Source organism: Lepus europaeus, chromosome 2, assembly GCF_033115175.1.
Source record: "Lepus europaeus isolate LE1 chromosome 2, mLepTim1.pri, whole genome shotgun sequence".
NCBI lineage: Eukaryota > Metazoa > Chordata > Mammalia > Lagomorpha > Leporidae > Lepus > Lepus europaeus.
This window is the reverse complement of record NC_084828.1, coordinates 44,846,378-44,868,981: the sequence shown is the minus strand read 5'-3', so window position 1 is coordinate 44,868,981 and position 22,604 is coordinate 44,846,378. Positions and strand designations below refer to the sequence as shown.

At 35.1% G+C, this 22,604-nt stretch overlaps 1 protein-coding gene across 3 annotated transcripts in view; it reads left to right on the top strand.

Annotated features, from left to right (window-relative positions):
* VGLL3 (vestigial like family member 3) overlaps positions 1-21,428 on the top strand; it is a 51,020-nt gene extending 29,592 nt beyond the window's left edge. For 2 of the 3 annotated variants that reach the window (XM_062206688.1, XM_062206689.1), the window contains exon 4: positions 16,157-21,428. In XM_062206688.1, the coding sequence (XP_062062672.1) occupies positions 16,157-16,200 (44 nt within the window). In that variant the 3' untranslated portion in view covers positions 16,201-21,428. The remainder of the gene's footprint in view (positions 1-16,156) is intronic. The other variant, XM_062206687.1, reaches the window with a different exon arrangement.
* The last annotated feature ends 1,176 nt before the right edge of the window (positions 21,429-22,604 follow it).

The following is a 22,604-nucleotide window of genomic DNA, read 5'->3' as shown; positions in this document are numbered from 1 at the left end:
AAACGAGGCCGGTGCCGTGGCTTAACAGGCTAATCCTCCGCCTTGCGGCGCCGGCACACCGGGTTCTAGTCCCGGTCGGGGTGCCGGATTCTGTCCCGGTTGCCTCTCTTCCAGGCCAGCTCTCTCCTGTGGCCCGGGAGTGCAGTGGAGGATGGCCCAAGTGCTTGGGCCCTGCACCTGCATGGGAGACCAGGAGAAGCACCTGGCTCCTGGCTTCGGATCAGCGAGATGCGCCGGCCGCGGCGGCCATTGGAGGGTGAACCAACGGCAAAAAGGAAAACCTTTCTCTCTGTCTCTCTCTCTCTCACTATCCACTCTGCCTGTCAAAGCTTCTATAACCTGTGAATGGAATCATTCTTTTAAGAAATCTCAGAAAATTGAGACGTTAAATTTTGGCATTCAATAGGAAGCACTGAATACCACTTGGGGAGTTAGGAAGAGACAAATGTCCTTATTACCTACTGTTTTTTTCTCTATGAATACATTGTATCCAGTAATATACTACAAGTAGAATCATATTAGGTTATTTCCTGAAATAATGCCAGTAAACTACATTTGAAAACAAAATTCTGATTTAATCTGAATGTTTTGTGATAAGGACCTCATCACAAATGACAAAAATAGTATTTTAGTAGGATTAAAAAAGTGATTATTATTTCTGAACCTTGTATTTTCTGTGCAATAGGATAATTAAATTACCTCACTGGTTAAGAGCATGGTGCTCGGTACTATAAGGATGCTTTACAATGAAGTGTACATAAGTATCTGTTTTATTAAGGATAGGAAACAAAAAGATGAAAAATCACTAATGCACTATAGCAACAGTTAGAAAGATGCATTCTCTCTATGAAAGACAGATAAGCATCTTTTCTGTCTAAACTGTGAGTTTATCATCTCCCAATCATATTTCAAGATTCATACTTTCTTGTACATAGTCTGTGCTAACCTTACCAAGCTATTTTAATAAAAATAAAAATTTTACTGAGTTTTAAATTGCATTGGGGTATTAGTAAGATTAACATTATGGAACTTTATATCCAGCAACCTCCTAATGATAATTTCTCTTTCTAACCATCATACTTACAAGAAAAAAAAAAAAAGAAGAGGACCAAAAGTTACCATTACTTGATCTCAGAATGTGCAAATAATAGGCTTTGCAGTACAGAAGGATATCATAAATTCAAGGAAGACTCATTGGATCATAAGAATATTGAGCGTAGTTATTTGTGTGAAAATATCAAGGCACCATAATGTTTTTCATTCTAGAGAAAAGAAGGCATCACAGTAACATCCATTGTAGATGCTCAACTACAGACTGTTACCCCCTTTCTACCTCATTCTTCTCATGGAACGTGTGCTAGCTATCTGCATTCTGAAAGACTGGCGATTCATTGAAGACTTTCTTGATTGTATTAGTACTTTTTATAAATGGTTAGGAAATTAAGACATTTTTAATAGTATTAAAATAAAAGATGTAGACAGTTGCTTCTAATCACTTGATTACATCAGATGGAACAGTTTAATGACATTTCTGTATGGAATCCAGCCCTAGAATTCTTGGATTTCTCAATAACAATAATACTATCTATGAAATTTGTAGATTTGTATTACCTTTGTTAAGGGCAATATTTCAGTTAAAACAGAACATCAAAAGTCAATAGCTGTAGATTTAAAAAATATATTAGAATGTTTATGAACCAATAGAAATACTCGCTATTGTTGAGTTTACTAGGACATGGTAACAAAAAAGATTCTAGTCATTCTAATAAGCAACAATTGATTGCGTCACACTTTCTGTAGTTTTTATTTTTTCTTTTAGGCATATGTCATGAGCCTATTTTCCACTGAAGGAAAAAATCCATAAAAGATCTGTTAAAATATCTACACACTTTCAAATGGTGTTAGTTGTTGAGGGCACATGTCCAGAATAACAATTTTGTGATGAGAAGGGTAATGAAAACCATCTTTGAGATGTGCGCAAATCATCAGGAGAGCCCAGTTATATACTGACTGGATGGTGCATCAGAGGGAAGCAATGCATTCCAAAGCACTGCAGTTGCTGTCAAGTGGCCATGGCTGGACTCTGCAGGAACTGAAGGAAGCTCTCCTGGTCTCCCCAGTCCTGTAGACCTTATGCCCTTGTTCTCCTCTGAGCCTTTCTCCTTAGAGTGGTGTTGGGTGTCACAGTGCCTGAAGCCTGGCACTTTACCTCCTGGATCCTCCCCATATCATAGGACAAGGACAGGAACCTTCTGCAGCTATGAATATTTTGGGGTACATTTACATAGGATACAAATAACTGGGTGCATGTAAATTTGAATCCTTGAAAAAGACACCATGATTAAGTGATAGATAAGGCTATTTTTCTCACACTGGTAGGAAATTAAAGAGTTAAACCTTTCAACAAAGTAAATTGGAAAGTGTATTAACATCAAAAGTACTCATTAACTTTGGCCCAGCATTCTAATCCTCAGGAGTCTGCCTTACATAGCTGTAATCTACACCAGGTCTGAATATATACACAAAAATAGTTATTGTGGCAAAATTTGTAATAAAGAAGACTGAAACTGAGTGACTGCCATCAAGAGGGGGGTTCTGAGTGAATTATCTTACATGTGTATTTGTGACTTAAAAAAAGAATAAGACACAGAAAAGCATATATCTCCTCATTTAAAAAAAATTGTGTGTATGTGTGACTGTGTGATATATGCATGCACATGTTATTTAAGGAAGTCAGAGAAAATTAGTTTGTCAAATTGTGTTTCCTTTGAGGAATATGTGTATTGGGAACACTAATAGGAGCTTGAGGAGGAGAAGGAGAAGAAATTTAGAAGTGTAAAAACATACATAATATACATTTATATATAAATGTGTGTGAAAGAGAGAGAGGGGAAGGAAGAAAAGAAGGAAAGGAAGGAGGGTAGGAAGGGGGAGGGAGGGACAAAGGGAATGACAGAATGATACTTTTATTAGTAATTTATATCCCTTATATTACTTAAGAACTCATACGAAATGATTATAATCTAGGGACCTTTAATATGTGGAGAGATGTGAAAATGTGTGCCCAGAGATGTGTATAGGAAGACAGATGACTAAAAAGCTATGGGGCCAATCTATTAACTAGTATGTTGATCCAGTCTTGCAGCACCTTGGCTTCTTCCTTTTACTTGGATACAGAATAGAGGTGACACTTGCTGCCCTGACACAGCTGCACTTCCACAGTGCACATGGTTGTGTTTCCTAGATGATGACACATGTTATGGAATAAACACTCTCATGATTCTTAGTAAATGTGGTTCATTCCCAACAGTTAAATTCACACTGAAGATGTCAGGCCTCATGAATGACTTGAGAAGTCAGCATTGAAATCCTCTGTCACCTTTTGACTGAGTCTAACTTAATTTGTTTCTGTTCTTAAAGATTAGCTGTGCTATTTGTTGGCGCTGAATTTCTCAGTAGATGCTTGCTGGTATTGGTCACGCAATGTATACTGGATACTAGCGTATTGGTTAGGCAGAGATTGGGAGAGGTGGGCTAAAGATAAAGAAGAAAAGTCAAGGGGTGATCAGGGTTTATCAGGTTTCTTCAAGGCATTTTTAAATAGTTTTCACTGTTGGGAATACTCTGATACATGGAATAATGAGAGGGATTGTACTGTTGAGATATTCATCCTTTGTCACTTGCAAAGATCAAAACAAGGAATAAGAAATTTGGACTACAAATCAGACTCATCAACTACACTGATACATGCTAGTATTTAAAAGCTGTGAAACAAAAATGATTCATTACCTATTTTGGTATTAACTATACTCGTATAAATTAGATAGCATCTCTTGCTTTCTTAAAAGTTTTCTTAAAGATGTGCAAGAGAGATTAGGCAATGCCATCATTGTTCAACTGATTTCTTAAATGAGTTAGTATCAAGCAGCTGTGGTTGGGAGTTGGATTCTTTTTAGAAATGACACCATGTCTCGCTGAAAGGAACTGCTGTGCTCACAAAAGAAGGGAAGCCTGTTCAGGGGTCAAGCTCTTTTTGCAGGGCAAATAATTTTTCAGTAATGCTTTGCCATTTCTCATATCACATATATGGGTCTGAAAGAGCAACTTAAATGATGAAATATATTTCAGAATTTGTTCCTGGAAAATTTTACATCAGCTGTCAAATAGGCTACAAAGATTATACAAAAATTCTATATGGCCTAAGGAATTTACATATACTTTTCATTCCCCTATGGGCTAACTTTTCTCTTATTCTATTTATCAACAATATAGGATTTCACAAACTGTTGTCTGCGGCCAACATGTTCTGAATTCCTTGGCAAAAAGATGATAAAAAAAAAAAACTCTTTCAAAAGATTTTTGAAAGGCAAAATATGCCATTTATCTTTTGGCTACAGCCTGATACAGTGGAGACTTAACTGTATTTTTTTTTTTTTTGCCACAAGCATATGTTCTAATACTTATTTTCATGCCTTCTTTGCTTGAACTATACCAGGTGATAGTTAGCATCTTCATAATCATTGAGGCCCTGTTTATGCATGCTTGGATTGAACAAACTCATCTGGAAAATGTCAGAGAACAAGCTTGCGTTCATGTCATGTAGGAATGAGATGAAAAGTCACTGATTGATACAGAGGCAACGTGTCTCATTCTTATTGAACATTTCTCTGTATATTTTGTTTGAAAGAAGAGAAACCAGTTAAACCATATAAATAGTCATTAAAATATAGATTTGTATTTCAGCAGTCATGAAATAGTTTTAAAAGTTTGGAAGTCTTTAAAGAATTCTTCTTTCCAGGTATCATGCTTCCTGTGTAGGTGTTTCTCTAATTATGTTTCTCTAATTATGTTTGTGGGTGAGCAATAGATTCAGGTTAGCTCTTACTCTGCTTGCATTATCTGTTTTCTGAATCATAAAGCTGTCACTGCATAACCTAGAAACCTCTTTAAAGATGCATGTTTGGCTGTATTTGTTATCCAACAGATGTCTGGAGAGTTAGAATCCCTTGAGAGTAGTATTACTTGTGGTTTCAGTTACAATAAGTGATCCAAACATTTTTTTGGGCTTGCTCTTCTCAGTTCTGGGAGAAAGTCTGCAGAAGAAATTACAGACAGTATTCCATTTCACTCTTCCCCACGTCCTTCTTCCTTTATTCTTTTTCTCTGCCTTCAAAGTTCCTTTATATCTGCTTTTGAAATTGAGGCCACTGAATTGGTAAACAGTGTCTAAATTTCAAATTGTGCCGCACCCCAGCTCTTAGCACTGGAGAAGTTATCAATCATGCTGATGGTCAAATTTTGTGTCTCATAAATTGTCACTCTCATCAAAAACTATGTGGCCCTCTGATTTACATTTTGTACTTTTCCACAAGTTCCCTATTAAAATAACTGGTTCAGATTTTTAAGTCCATCTCCTGATGACTTAAGTACTTGCCGATTTACTTTCCACCTGGACATTTTACCATGCCCAAGCCTGAGGAAGCGGATGTGACCGAAGCAGAGGCTGCAGATCATGAACCCTGGAGAGTCTGTGGTTTAAGAGGCAGGGAGGTTTGCAGAGCGCAGAGTCATGACAGTGGGCTACTGTCTGCGCCTGGGAAAACATTAGCCATGGGAAACACCTGCGTGAGGAACTGCTTGTCACCTGTGATGGTTGCCTCAGGTGCGCAGGTGCTGTGCTTCTTAGAATAACGTCATAAATTATGGTCTACTAATGTCAGATTCAGCAAGTTTTACATTTCTACCCCTCTTCTGAATCTGAGCTTCATGACATTTTGACAAGTTCAGACAGTTTTTCTCATATTGTTTCTGACAGTACTACTTTGTTGAGATGCTAAGTGAATTCTAATGTTTCCTAAGAAACACCTCTGTACACAGAGAAATCTCCCTCTCTCAGTAGATTATTGTGTTGCTATTACCAGTCATCTTTGATCATTTCAGTGTGAGTTGTTATTATAAAAAATAATATAATTACAAGTGTCATAATAAATACACCTCATCTTTGGTCTAATTCAAGAAGAATACATTTTATTTCTGATGACTACAAAAAGAATTTTATTCCAGCATTTACCTATCAAATATGAAGGTAATTCATCTAACAGGCCAAATATTTTTAATGCTTGAGAAAAATGCTGATATACCTACTCTGCAAAAAGCACTTTGAAATAAATGAAAAAGATGAAACACACAGGAAGAAAGATCATGACCATGCAGTGTTCAGTTTCACTAATAATGAAAGAAATGCAAATTAAAACAAGTAACTTCAAGCTACAATAATAATCATAAATAGTATAATAATTGGGAATTTTGATGAAAAGTTCTTAAGCACAGTTAGCCACCACACTTAAATATTAAATGTAAGTATCCATATGCTTACATTCTGCAATACACAAATATATTTTCCTTAATTTATCCTCCACTACTAAAAATAATAACAAGTAAAAAGTGTATATGTGCATATCTGTGTGCTTATGTGTATATTCAAATAATGTACAATTATAGAGAAGTAGGTAATGGCATACACTAGATAAATATTACACAACCCTCCAAAAGATAGGATTGAGCTATATATATGGACATAAATGTATTGGTGTTTTCTAAGATATAATGGTGATGAAATAATTTGAGCACATTATAAACAGTGGTGAGTGTAGATCCTGAGTGCTCATGTACTCAGCAATTTGTCTGATGCTAGATGATATTATATAGAAGTTTTATTTACTGATTAACTTGGTTTTTAAACAAGAATTCTATGATGCTTTTAAACTCAAAAACACTGTTTTTAAAACAGTGAAAGAAGGTGGTTATGTATAACTTATCTCAGTATTCACCCAAATGAAATAAAAGTTCCCAAATTGGATATCTCTCATTCTTATTTGTTTGCCCATTAATTAATATTATGATGCTACATGCACATAGAAAGGTTATTTACACATTCTTAACTAGTATTTAAACTGATCATTCAGGGCTCAACCAAACAAATACAGTTGTATAATCATTAATGATAACTTCATAAAGTAATATAAAATAGCATGTTGCATCTCTTGGTTTGTGATCATTTGTCAGTGTAGCAATATTAGCAGTCAAGTTGTTGATGAAGGTTGGATACATTTACAGTGTGCTTTATGTATTTAAGCTTATCATATGAGTATGACTTATCTTTATTAAAGCATGAGTAAAGTACAATATTTATTTTTTTTAAAATATCAGAATAAGCTACATAGTCTTAGAGCGAACTATCTGATCCCAAAAGCTTCTAGACTCTTGATATCTATGAAGTAAAGAGTTTGTATTTGTTTGTGTGTTTTCTTATTAGATCATAAATATTTTTCACATACATCCAAGTTTCATGTTCCTATTTTTTTTATTATCAGCATGTTTTCATTGTATGGTGACCAGCAGTAAAATTAATTGGAAGCATATTCAAGTTAACAGAAAAAGCTGTGTGTCAAAGGATTATGCTTCCTCATTGGACATCCATTCCTAGTGAGATGCAGAATTGTTAGTTTTTCAGTGATCTACATTATTATTATTTTACATAATGGCAGAAAATTTAACATCATAAATTGTGGTAATTTTTGGTCCAACCCAATGACCTAACTCCATTGCTCTCAGTCTAAAATAAAATGCCAGAGTTGAAAATTCTCAGATTCTTCCCTCATCCTCTTCCTGAGGTTGCCTTTTTGTTCTTACAGAGTTACTTACATCACAAAAACAATCATTCACATCACTTAACAATCGATCAGTAAGTTGCTATCTGCTTCTTCACCTTGCTATTTCATTCTTTTGCTGGCCTTTATTTACAAATATTCACTCTTCTCCCATTCTGTTTCTTTATACATTCTATTCAGTGTACCCCCAATAAAGACCTTTTAAACTTGGCTGATTTCATCTTCCTGGTGTTGGTGATCCTTCCAAGGTTCTCATCTGAAGTAGCCAATGCCAATTCTTCTACCCTGGGAGCCCATATCCTAACTATGGGAAAAATGGCAGGCTTACCAGAATTCTCTTGGAGCTGACTTTTGTACCATTTCCTGCAAGAGGAGAGGATGGCAATTTTGAGAATTTTTTTTCACAATACATCCGGAAGTTTAGGAATGCTAGAGAGAGGGAAGTCTTCAGGTCTTTTATGTTTAAACACCATTTGTTGTTACTCTCTTTCCTTATTCCCACAGCTTTTTGCAACAGGTGAATCTATGGAGCTGCTGCTTCCCCAAATATCAGCTATGAATTCATTTTCCTGTGACTGGAAAATATTCCAGTCATGATACCTATAAAGTTAGTTCTGTTATATGAAAGTTTGATGTCCTCCAATATCCATATGTGAGAATACTGGTGTTACCAATTCTGGTATTAGGAAGTGGTTCTGGAACATGATTAGGTCATGGGGGCAGAGTCCTAAGGAATGGGATCTACGTGAAATAAGCCAGTCCCAAAGGGACAAATACCATATGTTCTCCCTGACCTGTGATAACTGACAGAGCACCTAAAACAAAATCTGTAGAGTGAAATTGATACTTCGAGAAACAATGACTTAGAACAGTCCTTATCCTAACTATTGAGGAACAGGTTTTTTTCTTCATATTATTTGTTGAACTCTTTACTTAACATAGAGTTAATCAAATTTGTATAAAGTTAATTGAAAATAGATATTAGGAAAAAAAATAAGAGTGGGAATAAGAGAGGGAGGAAGAAGGGAGTGGGAGTATGGGTGGGAGGACAGGTATAGTGGGAAGAATCACCATGTTCCTAAAGCTGTAATTATGGAATGTGTAAAGCTCGTAACTGTTAAGCTGTATAGTTCTGCATGCATTCCTATGGACTTACTTCTGAGGATACAGTTTAAAAACTTGTCATGGGATGCCAAATCCCCATAAGCATTTTAAGTGTTGAAGTGATCATATGGATGGGGTTAGGTATTAATGTGATCATACAAATAGGATTAAGTGTTTGGCAATAATAATAGATAGAATTAAAAAGGCATGAACACCCCAACTTAGGAAGCAGTCCATGCAGCAGATTCATAGAAAGACAAAAAAAATCACTTAAATTAGCACTCTGACCTCAGAATCAGCCCTTTAGGCATGCTGGTATGGCTGAAAAGCCCACAAGAACATTTCAGGCATGGAAAGCCAAGACACTGTGGCAAAAACTGTTCTACATGAAGAACCCCTGTGGGTGACACCCCAGTGGAAAGAAGTGATCATCAAAGAAGGATGTACTTTTCTCTGAAGGGAGGAGAGAACAACTACTTTGCTTGTGGCCTTGTTGAAATATTGAAGGAGTTTGTAGATTCAAAAGGCTCCCGATAGCCTAGGCAGCTCATGTCAAGAGCCTTGTGTGATCTCTAATGTCATAGATAAGAGTGTTAATTGTTAAATTAACAACAGGAGTCACTGTGCACTAACTTCCCAAGCAGGACCTCTGTCCTCAAAGAGTTGTATTATGAGAGTTTAGTAGTAAAACTTGTTCTCAAAGATTTACTTCATTTTAGTGTATTAAGTGGAGGGTATTTTTATGTCTTATAACTTTTAGATATGCCTAAGTGCCCAGCTCCATTTCCTATTTTCTTAGATGCTTTTTCAATTAAAGATAAAACTTGTTCTCAAAAAAAAGTATATTATCACAAAAATAAAAATAAGATAGGAAGCAGGAGAAAGGATGAGAGTGGGGGGGATGGGGTAGAAAATGTTATTGTATACTTAAAGCTATATGTATGAGATACATGAAATTAGTTCTATTTATATAAATAAAAAATTTAAATAAAAAAAGATACCTAAGAAAATCCTAGCCCTTCCTACCATGGGAGCATACAATAAGATAGTATCTCTATGAACCAGAAGGTAGGCCTCATCAGACTCGGAGTCTGCTGGCACATAGATCTTAGATTTTCCAGCCTATAGAACTATTACAAATGCATTATTATTATTTATCAGCCACACAAATTGTTGTTTTCATGCTGAAGCATCCTGAATGTGCTAAGACTATATAATTCTTCAAATGTTAAAGGAAAATCATATGCTGATCCTTCTTTCTTGCCTCTAATTTTTCTTTTTTCTTTTTTAATTGACAAAAATCATATATATTCATGTGGTCTTGAGTTTCTTTTCTTCTTAAAATTTTTATTTCTTGTAAAGGCATATAGGCAGACACAACTTCCACAAAAGGGTTTATTCCCCAAATGTCAGGGTTAGCCTGGGATGAAGTCAGGGACTGGAACTCAATACAATTTCTCAAATTGGTGGAAGGCACCCAAGTACTTAGTCCTTCACCTGCTGCCTCTCAGGGTGTACATTAGCAATAAGCTTGATCTGAGGCAGAGCTGGGACTTGAACTCGGGCACTCCAATACATGATGTAGACCTTCCAAGCAGTGTCTTAACCACTGTGGTAAACATTTGCCTCACTTTTTAAAATATATATGTATATATGTTTATTTGAGAGAGGGACAGGGAAGCTCCTATCCATCAGCTCCTTCTCCAAGTATCTACAACAGCTACTGCTGGGCCAGGCAGAAGCCAGGAGCCAGAACTCAATCTAAGTTCCTCAAATGAATTGTAGGTATCTCAAATGAAGGTAGTACTTGAGCCATAACCTGCTACCTCCCATCGTGTGCATTAGTAGGATGGTGTACTAAAAACTGCAGCCAGGTCTCAAATTTCAGCATCACATAGAGGATGCAGGATGCAGGTATTCCAACTTATGTTTTAATATCTAGACTGAAGTTCTCCCACCTCCCCATCTCTCAGTCCCACCAAGTTTCTTTTTCTATATCCATAATTCCTGTGCTCTGTTCTTGGATCTGGATTTCTTTTTTCTCCTTTCTCTTGGTTATCTGGTGGCAGAGATTTTGGAACTGAAAAGAGAAAATGGGTCTATGGGCTTTCATTTCCTTTCAGACCAGAGCCACAGGCCTACTACACCACAACACCAGCCCTGTCACTGTATATTTTAAATGGTCATACTGGGGAAGTCTAGAGGGGAGTATTATGGTTACCCTAAATATATTTATAGAGATGTAGTTGATATTCTATTATATCATATTTTTCTATTGAAGTGTGTTGCTGTGGATTTGTTCTGGGAGGAGAAGCATGGTGGAGATAAGAAGTGTGGAGTCATCACACAGACACCAGGAGTAGGATGAAAGCAGGCTAGAGGCAAGCAGCTTGCAGGCTAGAGGCGAGCAGCTTGCAGACTCATTTATTTCAGTTGGTACAGTAGCTTATATAGCTGAGGCAGCCAATCCTGTCAAGGGGCGATTTATGCCCTAACCAATCATTGCCTGTTGCCAGGCAGGCTCCTTTGCCATGTGGGTTCTGAGGCCATTCCTGAGTAACTGATGCTCACTTGCCAGTGGCCATCTTGGCACCGCCTTCTCATTCCACCACAGAGGTGTTCTTTATCTGAAGTATAAAAAACCATTGTGTAGCCATTTATTACATGTTACATTAAACATTGCAACAATATAGTTTCTTTAAAAATATCATAGATAGTTTATTTTCTAAATCTTTATGTCAGTTCTGTTTAATTCAGGGTGTTTCTAAATAGTGCAAATAAAGGGATATAAAAACGGAGTCTATTAATGCTTCCTTTAGTTGCTTTTATGATATGATTTTGATGGAGGGCATTGGGAAAGTCCAGCCAGTGCCACAGACAGTAGTCTATAGAGCCTATGTAAGGTGAGAGTATATGTTGTGGGAAAGACTTCTGACTCTGAGCAGCACACTTACTTTAAATCCTAGCTCCATCACTTAGCTGTTGCATAAATTCTCCTTCTGTTTTCTCCTTTCCAAAAGGGATCTTATTATAGCATGATTGGGTACAATCAACAAGATATTTTGTGTAAAGTACTTAGCACAGTACCTAGCATATTCAGGCCTTAACAACATCATTTTGGTTTTGATGTTTATGTTCCTTTCTACTGAACATCTCACAGACTAAACAATAAAACCGAAACTGAAATACCAATATAAAGAAAATAAACATGGGTGATTTCAGATGGTGAGTAGGGAAGTCTCAGGATACGCTGTGAGCTAGACTTCAAGTTGGGGAAGTAAGAAGGCAAAACAACAACCATGAAACCTAAAAGAAGCAAGACTGGTAACAGAGTGGATTCAGTTGTGGTAAGAAAAATTTGGGAAATTACAAACATAAGTGGACTACATAAGGATCACCGATTAACAATTCTGCTTCCCTCAACTCTGGCTGGGGAAAACTGAATGTACTGCCTGACTCAAGTATTCTGATCCACTCATACCAATTGTCTTAACCAGATAAAGTATAGTCGTACTTTTCTCTTACAGCTTTTTGATGGGATTTTTCATTTGTGGTTGCTCATTTTTTTGTGCTTTGTTTATTCCTATTGTGAAATGCATGGTTTGATTTATGTCACATCACCAAGAAGAAGAAACTATAGCACAAGGATCCATTAGATATTTAATACATTTCAGGCCATAGATGAATTGATTTATTTAAGGTTTGCAATGCAGAAATGCAGGGACGTGGAACTAAACTAAGAGGCAAATTTATAGAGAGGGTGACCCCCGTTACTCCTGCTGGAGAGTTTGGGACTATGTTAAGTAATGTGATACTTGTTCACAGAAAAAGACTAACGTGACTTTGAAGGAGTCCTAAGTCTTTGCAGAGCAAACTGCGGATTGCCTTTATTTCAAAGGGAGAAAAAAGACACTCAAACCACTTGATGATTATAACAATATTCATGACTTGCAGTGCTGACATTCTATAGATTGATGCAGTCCTCAAGTGTGGAAATACTGAGTCATAGAGAAGATGAGACATTTTAATAATGAAAAAAATATTTATGTAGTCAGCAGATTGTCAGTAAAGGTGGTTTGGATTATAAGAGTCACAGAGCAGAGACTGTCAGGTTGCAAATTATTCTAACCACAAAATCATTTGAAAATGAGTAAAGCAAACTCAAAGTGACTTGATATACCCCAGATCCTTTTATTTCTTCTCCCTTCCTCCTTCCCCCATCTTCTTCCACTGTTTCTTCTTTTGAAATGTGAAAGGAAAATTATCGATAGAATCAATACTTATTAAATATAATACCAGCACAATTGAGAAAAATGTAAAGATGGGAGCAATACACAAAAGCTATATGAAACTGTGTGTTTTGTGATCTTCTTGTGTTTCTTTTCTTCCTCTCTTAAATAGTCTGCTTTGTGGGTTGTCATTAAATATCCATTCAAGAAATACTTTTTTCTATTTTTGTTATTACATCCATTATTTTATAAAATTCTCTGCAAATTGAGGGACAAGAAGTGTTGCTTTAGTAACGATAAAAATTTAAAATCATTTATTCAGAGCTATAAGTTCAGACTTATAGCAGTTTTAGATCAAAAAGAGAGCCTGAGATCCTTGCAACTATACAACAGCAGTCATGTCTCATTTCAACTCATTTATTAAAAAGTCTTCAAGGGGCCCAGCATTGTGGTAAAGAAGGTTAAGCCGCTGCCTGCAACGCTGGCATGCACCAGTTCGAGTCCTGGATGCTCCACTTCTGATCTGGCTCCCTGCTAATATGCTTGCGAAAGCAGAGGAAGATAGCCCCAGTGTTTGTGTCCCTGCCACTGAAGTGAGAGACTTGGATGAAGCTCCTGGCTTCCACCTGGGCCAGCCCTGGCCTTTGTGGCCATTTGGAGAGTGAGCCAGCAGATGGAAAATTCCCTTCCCCCTCACCCACCTCTCTCTAGCTCTGCCTTTCAAGCAAATTCTAAAACAAAAACAAAAAACTAGAGGTCTTCACTAAATGCTTTGGTATCTGATTGGAAACAACTTAAGAGCAACTATCTGTCTCAGACTTCACGCTTTCAAACAATTATGCCTTGGGTATAAAAAAGTGATGAATGTGTTAACTAAAATGGTAGTGTTAATCATTTCACAATATGTACATACATCAAGGGATCTCATTAAACATCTTAAAGGTATAAAATTTCATTTGTCGGTAAAAATGAAAAGAAAAAACAGTGAAAGTAACTTCAACTGGGTAGAAATTGAAGGTTCTATGTTAATTGCCCATATCAGAAGTTAGCCAATGAACTGTACTGGATCAGAGTCTATTTTTTATGGCTTCTCTTTTCTGAACTTCTTCCCAACTATAGTTGTGAGTTGGAATTAACATATATTGAATTATCTTCCCTTTTTTTTAAAGTTATATCTAAATTTTGTTTTCTTTCTATGTAGTATGAATTTGCATATGTCACTTAAACTTTCTGGAGGAACAGGATATTCAAATATGTAAATTGATAAATAGAATGGAGATTTAATAGAATGATATTAGTTATGAATCAATAAAATAGATAACACTACATTTATTTTAACCATTTCTAATTATTCACCATAATTTATAACAATTCAAAACAACAAAATATGTTCATCATATTTGTCCAAAAGTATCTTCTCTATGATTTCCAAAAGTATTAATTGAAGTAAAACCTATAAGATTGGCTATGTCCATTTTGCTTCTAATATAAGTTCCTTTTGAAATAACAAAATATTTCATTTAGTATATTTATTATTGACTTACACTCCAAGGAAATAAGAACTGTAGAAAAGAATTTGTACTGTATAAATGGAATGTTATGAATACTGATAGGCATGGAAGTTGATGAGATACCAGATTATCCTTAAGTCATACTTTTCTAGTATCTGGATTCTCTATTTGGTTTCTTTCTTTTCTTTTCTTTTTTTGACATTCACTTTCTTTTTTTTTATTTTATTTAATGAACATAAATGTCCAAAGTACTGCTTATGGATTACAATAGCTTCCCCCCCATAACTTCCCTCCCACCCACAACATTCCCCTCTCCCACCCCATCTCCTCTTCCATTCACATCAAAATTAATTTTCAATTATCTTTATATGCAGATCAATTTAGCATATATTAAGTAAAGATTTCAACAGTTTGCACCCACACAGAAACACAAAGTGTAAAATACTATTTGAGTACTAGTTATAGCATTAATTAAACACCTAAGAATAATTGTGTATTAATTACAGAGTTCAACCAATAGTTTTAAGTAGAACATAAAAAATACTAAAAGGGTAAAGTATTAAGTTCTTTTTTTTCTTTTTTTGTTTGTTATATAGTTATTTTTTTTTATTTAAGAAATGTGAATTTACAAAGTGCAACTTTTGTATTGTTGTGGCTTCCCCCCTAACCTCCCTCCCTTCCGTGGCCCTCCCCTCTTCCACTCCCTCTCCCATCCTGCCCTTCATCGAGTTTCATTTTCAATTACCTTCATATACTGAAGATCAACTTAGTATATACTAAGCAAGGATTTCAACAGGCTGCACTCACACAACCGCACAAGGTATAGGGTATTGTTTGGCTAGTAGTGTTTTTAAGTTTCATAGTAAAACACATTAAGGACAGATATCCTACGTGGGGAGCATGTACCCAGTGACTCCCGTTGTTGATTTAACAGTTGGCACTCTTATTTATGACGTCACCAATCACCTGAGACTCTTGCTATGGGCTGTCTAGGCTGTGGAAGCCCCTTGAGTTCACCGACTCTGAACTTGTGTAGTCAAGGCTATGTCACAGTGGAGGTTCCTTCCTCCCTTCAGAGAAAGGCGCCTCTCTCCTTGATGGCCTGTTCCTTCTGCTGGGGTCTTGTTCACCAGGATCTTTCATTTAGATTGTTTTTTGCCACCGTGTCATGGCTTTCCATGCCTGTGAGACTCTCATGGACCTTTTAGCCAGATCTGAATGCCCCAAGGGTTGATTCTGAGGCAGGAGTGCTGTTTTGGGCGTTTGCCATTCTATGAGTCTGCTGTGTGTCCTGCTTCCCCTGCAGGATCATTCTCTCCCTTTTAATTCTATCCTTCATTATTTGCTTACACTGGTCTTATTTGTGAAATCTCTTCGACACATACCCTATCTTTTTGATCAGTTGTATATTTATACTTATCACTTTACCAAGTGCACTGGCATTGGTACCTGCCTCCTTGGTAAGATTGAGTTGAAATCCCCTGGCACATTTCTAGTTCCACCATTGGAGGTAAGTCCGAGTGAGCATGTGCCAACCTATATATCTATTTGGTTTCTATAGCCAGTACAATTCAGGTTATACCTATTGTTGAGTGCTAGTTTTATTAATAATCTTCATTTTTCCCATTGTTGTCTTTTCTAGGTCTGCAGCAGCAAGACAAGAACAAGGAATCACCATGGTACTGAAACAGTGTTAGTAAGTCACCACGTTGCAGCATGAATTCAAGGGCCCACTGGAAGAAGATGCCGTCAGGATCCCTCATTCTGCAGGAGGACAAGAGAGATGTGAAAGGAGAAGAGCAAGTGTCAGGCAGTTGACTTTGGTTTTGAGACTTTTCAGAGAGCAGAGTGGGTCCTAGACAATGAAGAAAATCATTCTTGTTTGTTTCCCTCTCATCTGAGCCTTTCCCAACTGAGTAACTCTTTCTTTTTATGTTTTCTTGCTTTCATCAATACACCAGTTAATTTTTGTTTTATTTTGATTTTTTTATCTTTATGAATCAATCACCTTGTCAGGAAAAGATGAACCACAAATGAAAATGGTCATTCTTTCAGGAACACAATTTTGTAGCTCTACGTGCATCTATTTTTGTAGATATACAGAAAGTTTGGTTTAGCCTTGATGGGGTATTTTTGACGGACATATTTTTTTTAATATTGTAAAAATTGTTGAGTTCTGTTTAAAGAACTTGCTCTCAGAGAAGCACTGGCAAATGTTTAAGATGCTTGCCTTTAAGAGGCTGTGATATGCTCTGTCTGTGCTTTCTAGGTTACCTCAAGTGTTTGATATTTTCTCCTTCCTACAAAAGTAGCTAAACTATCATCAAACCAGTGCAGTATTGTTTTATCATGAATCTCAGTGAAAACAATTCCATGCTAGAGTTGTATATATAGCTTGAAAAACAAGTTTTTCTAAATGACCACATTGAAGACAAGCTATTTCATTACTATGGTTTCTCTCAAAGAGTTCTGGAAAGCCGTTTAGGAAAGAAGTTTGATAAACCTTCAAATCCGAAGGAGACTTTACTTAGAGCATCATAATTCTTTTTCTAGTTCATCCAACCTTGATAAATGGAACCAGAGTTTATATACAACCACTTGTTGGGGGTGGGAATGCATTTACCAATGGCGCCTGTGAGTACCAGTGTCTTTTTTTTTTTTTTTCTTGTTTCTGCCTATTCATTCATTGCAATTTAAAAAGTCTTATTTTAATTCCATCTTTTCCCCCTGAGAAGCTTTTGAATAAGTGGTATCTGGGAATGTACTAGACACATCAAAAAGCTTTAGCTATTTCTGCTAATGTCACCCATCCTTGTCAACATCAACTGAACACTAATATATTCTATCTGTAATAACTTTAAACACAGGATTTTGCAACTCTTCTTTTTTGTGGTTTAAGTCTCTCTTTGCTTGACTTGCTTTGTTTTTAAGAAAAAAAATTTAGGGCAAAGTAAAATTTATATTGATATTTAAATTTATGTCACAATTATTGATATTGCACTAAAATTGATAAGTTGGGAATTCAACTTGATATGACCTTCAGTTTCTAAAAAATGAAGTGAGAATTATATTAAGACATTATTCAGTAAAGACTTGGAAAGTAGCACTGATTAATAAATCAAGGACTTTACAGGCAAAGTCCATTTCTTTTTTCAATTGCTTTCAGAGAAGGTCATATACAAAAGTTAGTGTAATATAGAAGAAGTTACAGTTTGATGAAGAAATTTTCTCAAGTTTCTCCCACTTTTCACCACTCACATGAAAAATAATATTTAATGAAATGCCAATTTCCATCCTTAATTATACACATTTTTTGTGTGTGGATGTTTTAGACACGAATAACACAATATGTTTATGTAGGCAGAGTTCTCATAAAGAATTTTAAAATATTTCCCATATTTCCTTTGGCTACATGTAATGTATTAGGTGTCTTAGTTTTCCTGGTGCATCCTGTGCGTTTTAAATCTAAACAGATTCTCATTGCTCCATACTTTGCTCGTTTTTTACCTGAACTCTTTAACACAATATGCACATTTTTACCAATATGAGATCCAAATTTAAGGTATGTTTTTCTCACTAGTGAAAGGAATTTAAAGTTCTAAGAAGTGATCAGATTAAATTATGTGCATTTTGCTCTATGTTTTGATCTGGTATCATTGTTTCGGTTGTAATTTGCTCAAATATGTAAAGCGCAGAGTTGAATGAGCCTATAAAACTCATGTTGTCTTGTATTCTCTTGAGTTTTCAAAGACAAGTATTCATATGTTCCCATGGAATGACTCACTGAGGATTATTTACCTGCCCCTTTTTCCGTGGGAACCTATTAACTTCCTTTGCTATTTCTCTTACAACAGTGTTTCACTCGAACTCTTTCAGATCATTCAATTGGATTTTCACAATTGAGAAGGAAAATATTGAGTCCTTGCTCCTTTCCTTATTCCCCATCAAATTGAATTGAATTATTGAGAACAATTATATGGTTTTAACCAGAATTTAGACTTTGTTCTATCTCTCTGAATGACTATTGTATAAAACATTTTTTGACTATCAGAGCCTGAGAAAAGTTGGGAACCTGAATTCTGCTGTACTCAGGAAGGATATGTAGGTGATCTCTTTGAGAACAGGCCCAGGTGTGGTTTGCCCAATGTAGTTAATGAACCTCTAAATAGAGAATGAGTGCTTACCTTTACAATTGCCTGGCACCAGCTTTCTATGGCCATATTACCATTATCATCAGAAGTCATAAAAGAGAATGGGTTGTAATTTAGCACACTATTCTGAAATTAAGTTGAAAATATTATCACCCCCTGGGTCTGATTTTTCTCACATCAAAATGATGATGTTAGAATTAAAGTTGTCACACCTGCTTTATGGAGAGCTATCATCTACCTCCCCATTTTCATTTACAGTCACTCAGACTTTGACCAGTTTACAAATCAGATTGTCTTCAAGCTTTCTGAAAATCTGTGAACAAGACACTAGAATATAATTTCTTAAGTTTTAAATTTAATTGATTCTTCAAGAACTAAAGAGCAGCATATGTTAACAAGTTAGGATCCTAGTAGGTTATTTGATTCCACAGTGTTGATTTGAAAAGAGCTTTTGAGAAATCAATGTGTCTTCTTAAGAAGATTGTCCTCTCTTAACTTTTCCTTCTAACTTATCTCTTTCTCTTAAGATTATTCATACTATTAAACAAAATGTTTAATATTGCTCAAAAGTTTTCAAAATGACAAACTATAGATTCTAAATAATCAGAGTTAATTTCTTTAACTTTATAAAAGTTAAAAAATTCTAGGCATTAGCTTAAAAGATGTCCCTAAACAACTTGTTGTTCATCATACATTTGTCCACTCCTGTTTAAGATTGCAGAATATAAGTGTACCCCAAGAAGTTCATGGAAAATAATTAAAAGTAAGTTTATTTTGGTGCAAAAAGTTTGAAATTAATGCATATGTGGGATCTCAAAAATCTCATAGAATGTTCATGTTATGAAAAGCTATGCAAAGATTTCAAAACTATTTTGCACCAAAATAAGTTTATCTTTAATTTAATTTCCTATTAAGTTTTGAAGATGGCCTTATATGACTGTATCTAGCTTTTGAGTTCACTACCTGGTTTAATGTTGTGTTTGCAATTTAAAGTGATGATTGGAAACTGATAGGAAATTCTGTTCTATTCCTTACTGACAGTCCTTTGAATAGTATTTACTGAGTTAATCTAATAAGGGTTATGGCATTAAGTGATGGGAAAGGAAAGTAGATATGCTTGAGTTATGACAGGGAAATGAATGGAAAAGCAGAATGAATTAATGGACAAGAGCTTTGATTTGAGGACATTCTCTGAATTCTGCTTTTGCCACAATTTGATGTGTGGTTTTGGGGTCTTCATTTGTTTATGTCATGAGTAAAGTGAGATAGTGATATCAAACAGGCAGGCTGTTGAAATTGTTGGCCATTTGACTCACTATAGATGTTTACTATAAATGTCTATCAATTGAGTAAGCAGATCATTAAGCTGACCTCCCAACATCTCTTCTCTTTGCTTGTAATATGCATTTCTTCAGCAACCAAGTCACTATATGATTACTTTTCTGTAGGAAATTATTGCAAAGAGAAGATTTTCTCCTTACTGGATGTGGGAGATAATGTGTATTTCTTAACTAGCTTTGATTTCTTACTTTTTCATTTACAAAGGAAAAATAAGTTCTTGGTGTATGTCCCACCCTGATTTTCCTCACATATCTCAATATTTTTATTCATTCCCCCATGTATTGTGTCTCCAAAATTGATGGGTCAGTGTCATTAATTCACCAGAGTTTATATTGTTCAGTTATCTTTTGGGTTTCCTTGGCACCTGAAGTAAGACATTTCTTTTGAGTTATCCAGTTTTTTTCTTGTCTTGCCTTGGAGGAAATTTGCAAGATATGGTGGAAAAAAATCTTCTACATGAAAAAGGGGGAAAAATACAAGCCTTTAAGATCTCAGTTAGTGGATTTACTCTACTTGAGAAAAAAAGAACAACTTTATTAGAAGCAGATGTTGACACTGTGTCAGTTATTGAAGATGGAAAGAGTTCACTGGAACCATTGCCGTTACAAAGGGGTATTGACGGCACTAAGAATTCCTGTGATTGATCACCTTTGCAGCTGACAGAAGGACAGCAGAAACTCTGGAGGACCAAGAGTGAAACCAGCCTGCCAATGTTAATGTACGGGACCCTAATCGCTCAGTTCTTTCTTTTCTCTTCTGCAGGATCAAATATACATCTTTCAGACAAAGTACGTCTTGTTTGAGAGGGAAATTACAGGTTGTTGTTGTTGTTGTTGTTGTTTTTTTAATAACATTTAAAGGCCAAAGAGCTCTTTAAATCTACTACTAAAGCATTAAATCTACGATTAAAATGGCTTTGGAAAATTTAGGCTAGAGTTTTAGTTCAAAACTGTATGTAGAAGATGAATACATAAAGTATTTAAAAGTGTGTGCGTCTGGCATTTGGGGCAGGAGTGGAGCTGGTAAAGAAACATCAGTTTCAATAGTTTCAAAATGTTAATAACGTTGATGTCTTGCTCATGGAGACTGGTCACAGAAAAGACTTTAGAATTTTTCGTAGGTTTTAAGAACACTTTAATGTTCTCTGGGAATTGCACCCCATATTCTTTTCTAACCTATAATCATTCTTGTTAAAATATCTTAATTTTTTATTCCTTTTATTGTTATTGTGGTGTCTTGTTTGAAAAATATTCTGTAGTTTCAAATTATTGATCAAACAAGTATCCTCTTAAAGTTGTAGCTAGTTTGATCCAACATTTATCTGAATCTCCTATTTAAGTTTTAAGAAATTCTAATAGATTTAAGTGTAATTTACCAATTGTAGTATATAACAAACAAGCACACATTCTACAAAATGGCAAGATATCAATTTCCTTTTTAACAATTTCTGGACAATTATATTTTGACCAAGAACAATTATGTTAGAATATGAGATTGTTTAGATCCTTTTTTTTTTTTGTATAAGATGTGAACTTTTCTTATGATGTTTCTTTATGCTAATGGAGATGTACATTTTTTCTATACTGTGGCTAGAACAAAAGTTAATAATGGTTATTTACACACTTGATTTAATTTCTTAGACTATGTAAATCTTGGATATTATATCTGATTAAAAATATTATTCCATACATTTTTCAAAATATATAATACAGGGAAAGGTTTTCATGTGAATTCTTTGTATAATTTTAAAAGGAAAATATGGGTTCAATTTGTTTTTATCATATAAATCTAGGTAAAGTAAAATGCTTTCATGATGAAAAATACACAGTATAGTGAAGTTTATGTATTTGTCACTTGATTAGGTAAACTTAAAATTATTAATAGTAATATTACTATACAGCTTTTATATACAATGAAATTCCAGATTTGTTAGAGAAATTAACTATTCTTAGTTATGCTGTCATCCTTAATTTACAAAATATATCATTCATAAAACTTTGGACTTTAAAAGATAATTATAAAATCATATTTTTTGCTTATTGCGGGGTTGAAGAAGAGACGTTTTCTTATTTCTCTTCATTGTTCAATTGCAGGTCTTATGACTATGTCTCAGTGATATAAGATGATGAAAATTTTGTGATTAAAACAGATGTCATTATCTTCAATTTGTTCAATAAATAATTTAATGTGAATTTAATGTTTATATTTTAATGTAGCATTTTGCTTTGGTCTGTATTTCTTGAGAATTAACTAAAGCTCTTTTCATTTCCTTTATAGTCAATTAAGCAACTTATAAAATTCTTTGGAAATTACATTTTAGGTTGTCCCAATTATGAGGTTAATTTCTATAGTCAAGAAATTGTATGTTACAATGAGGAGTTAATTATAGAACAAATGTTTGTAATGGAGAACAGGTGAAATGAGTTTATGAATTACTTATTAGTAGGAGTGTTTAAATGTTTTGCTACAGAATGCTTCTGAGTTATTCAGTTAATCCTTTGAAAAAAGAAATATTTTGTTTTGCATTATATTTTAATGCCATAATGTGAGGAAAAAAAAAAAAACCTTCCTATACTTCATTGACATTGAAGAATTCCT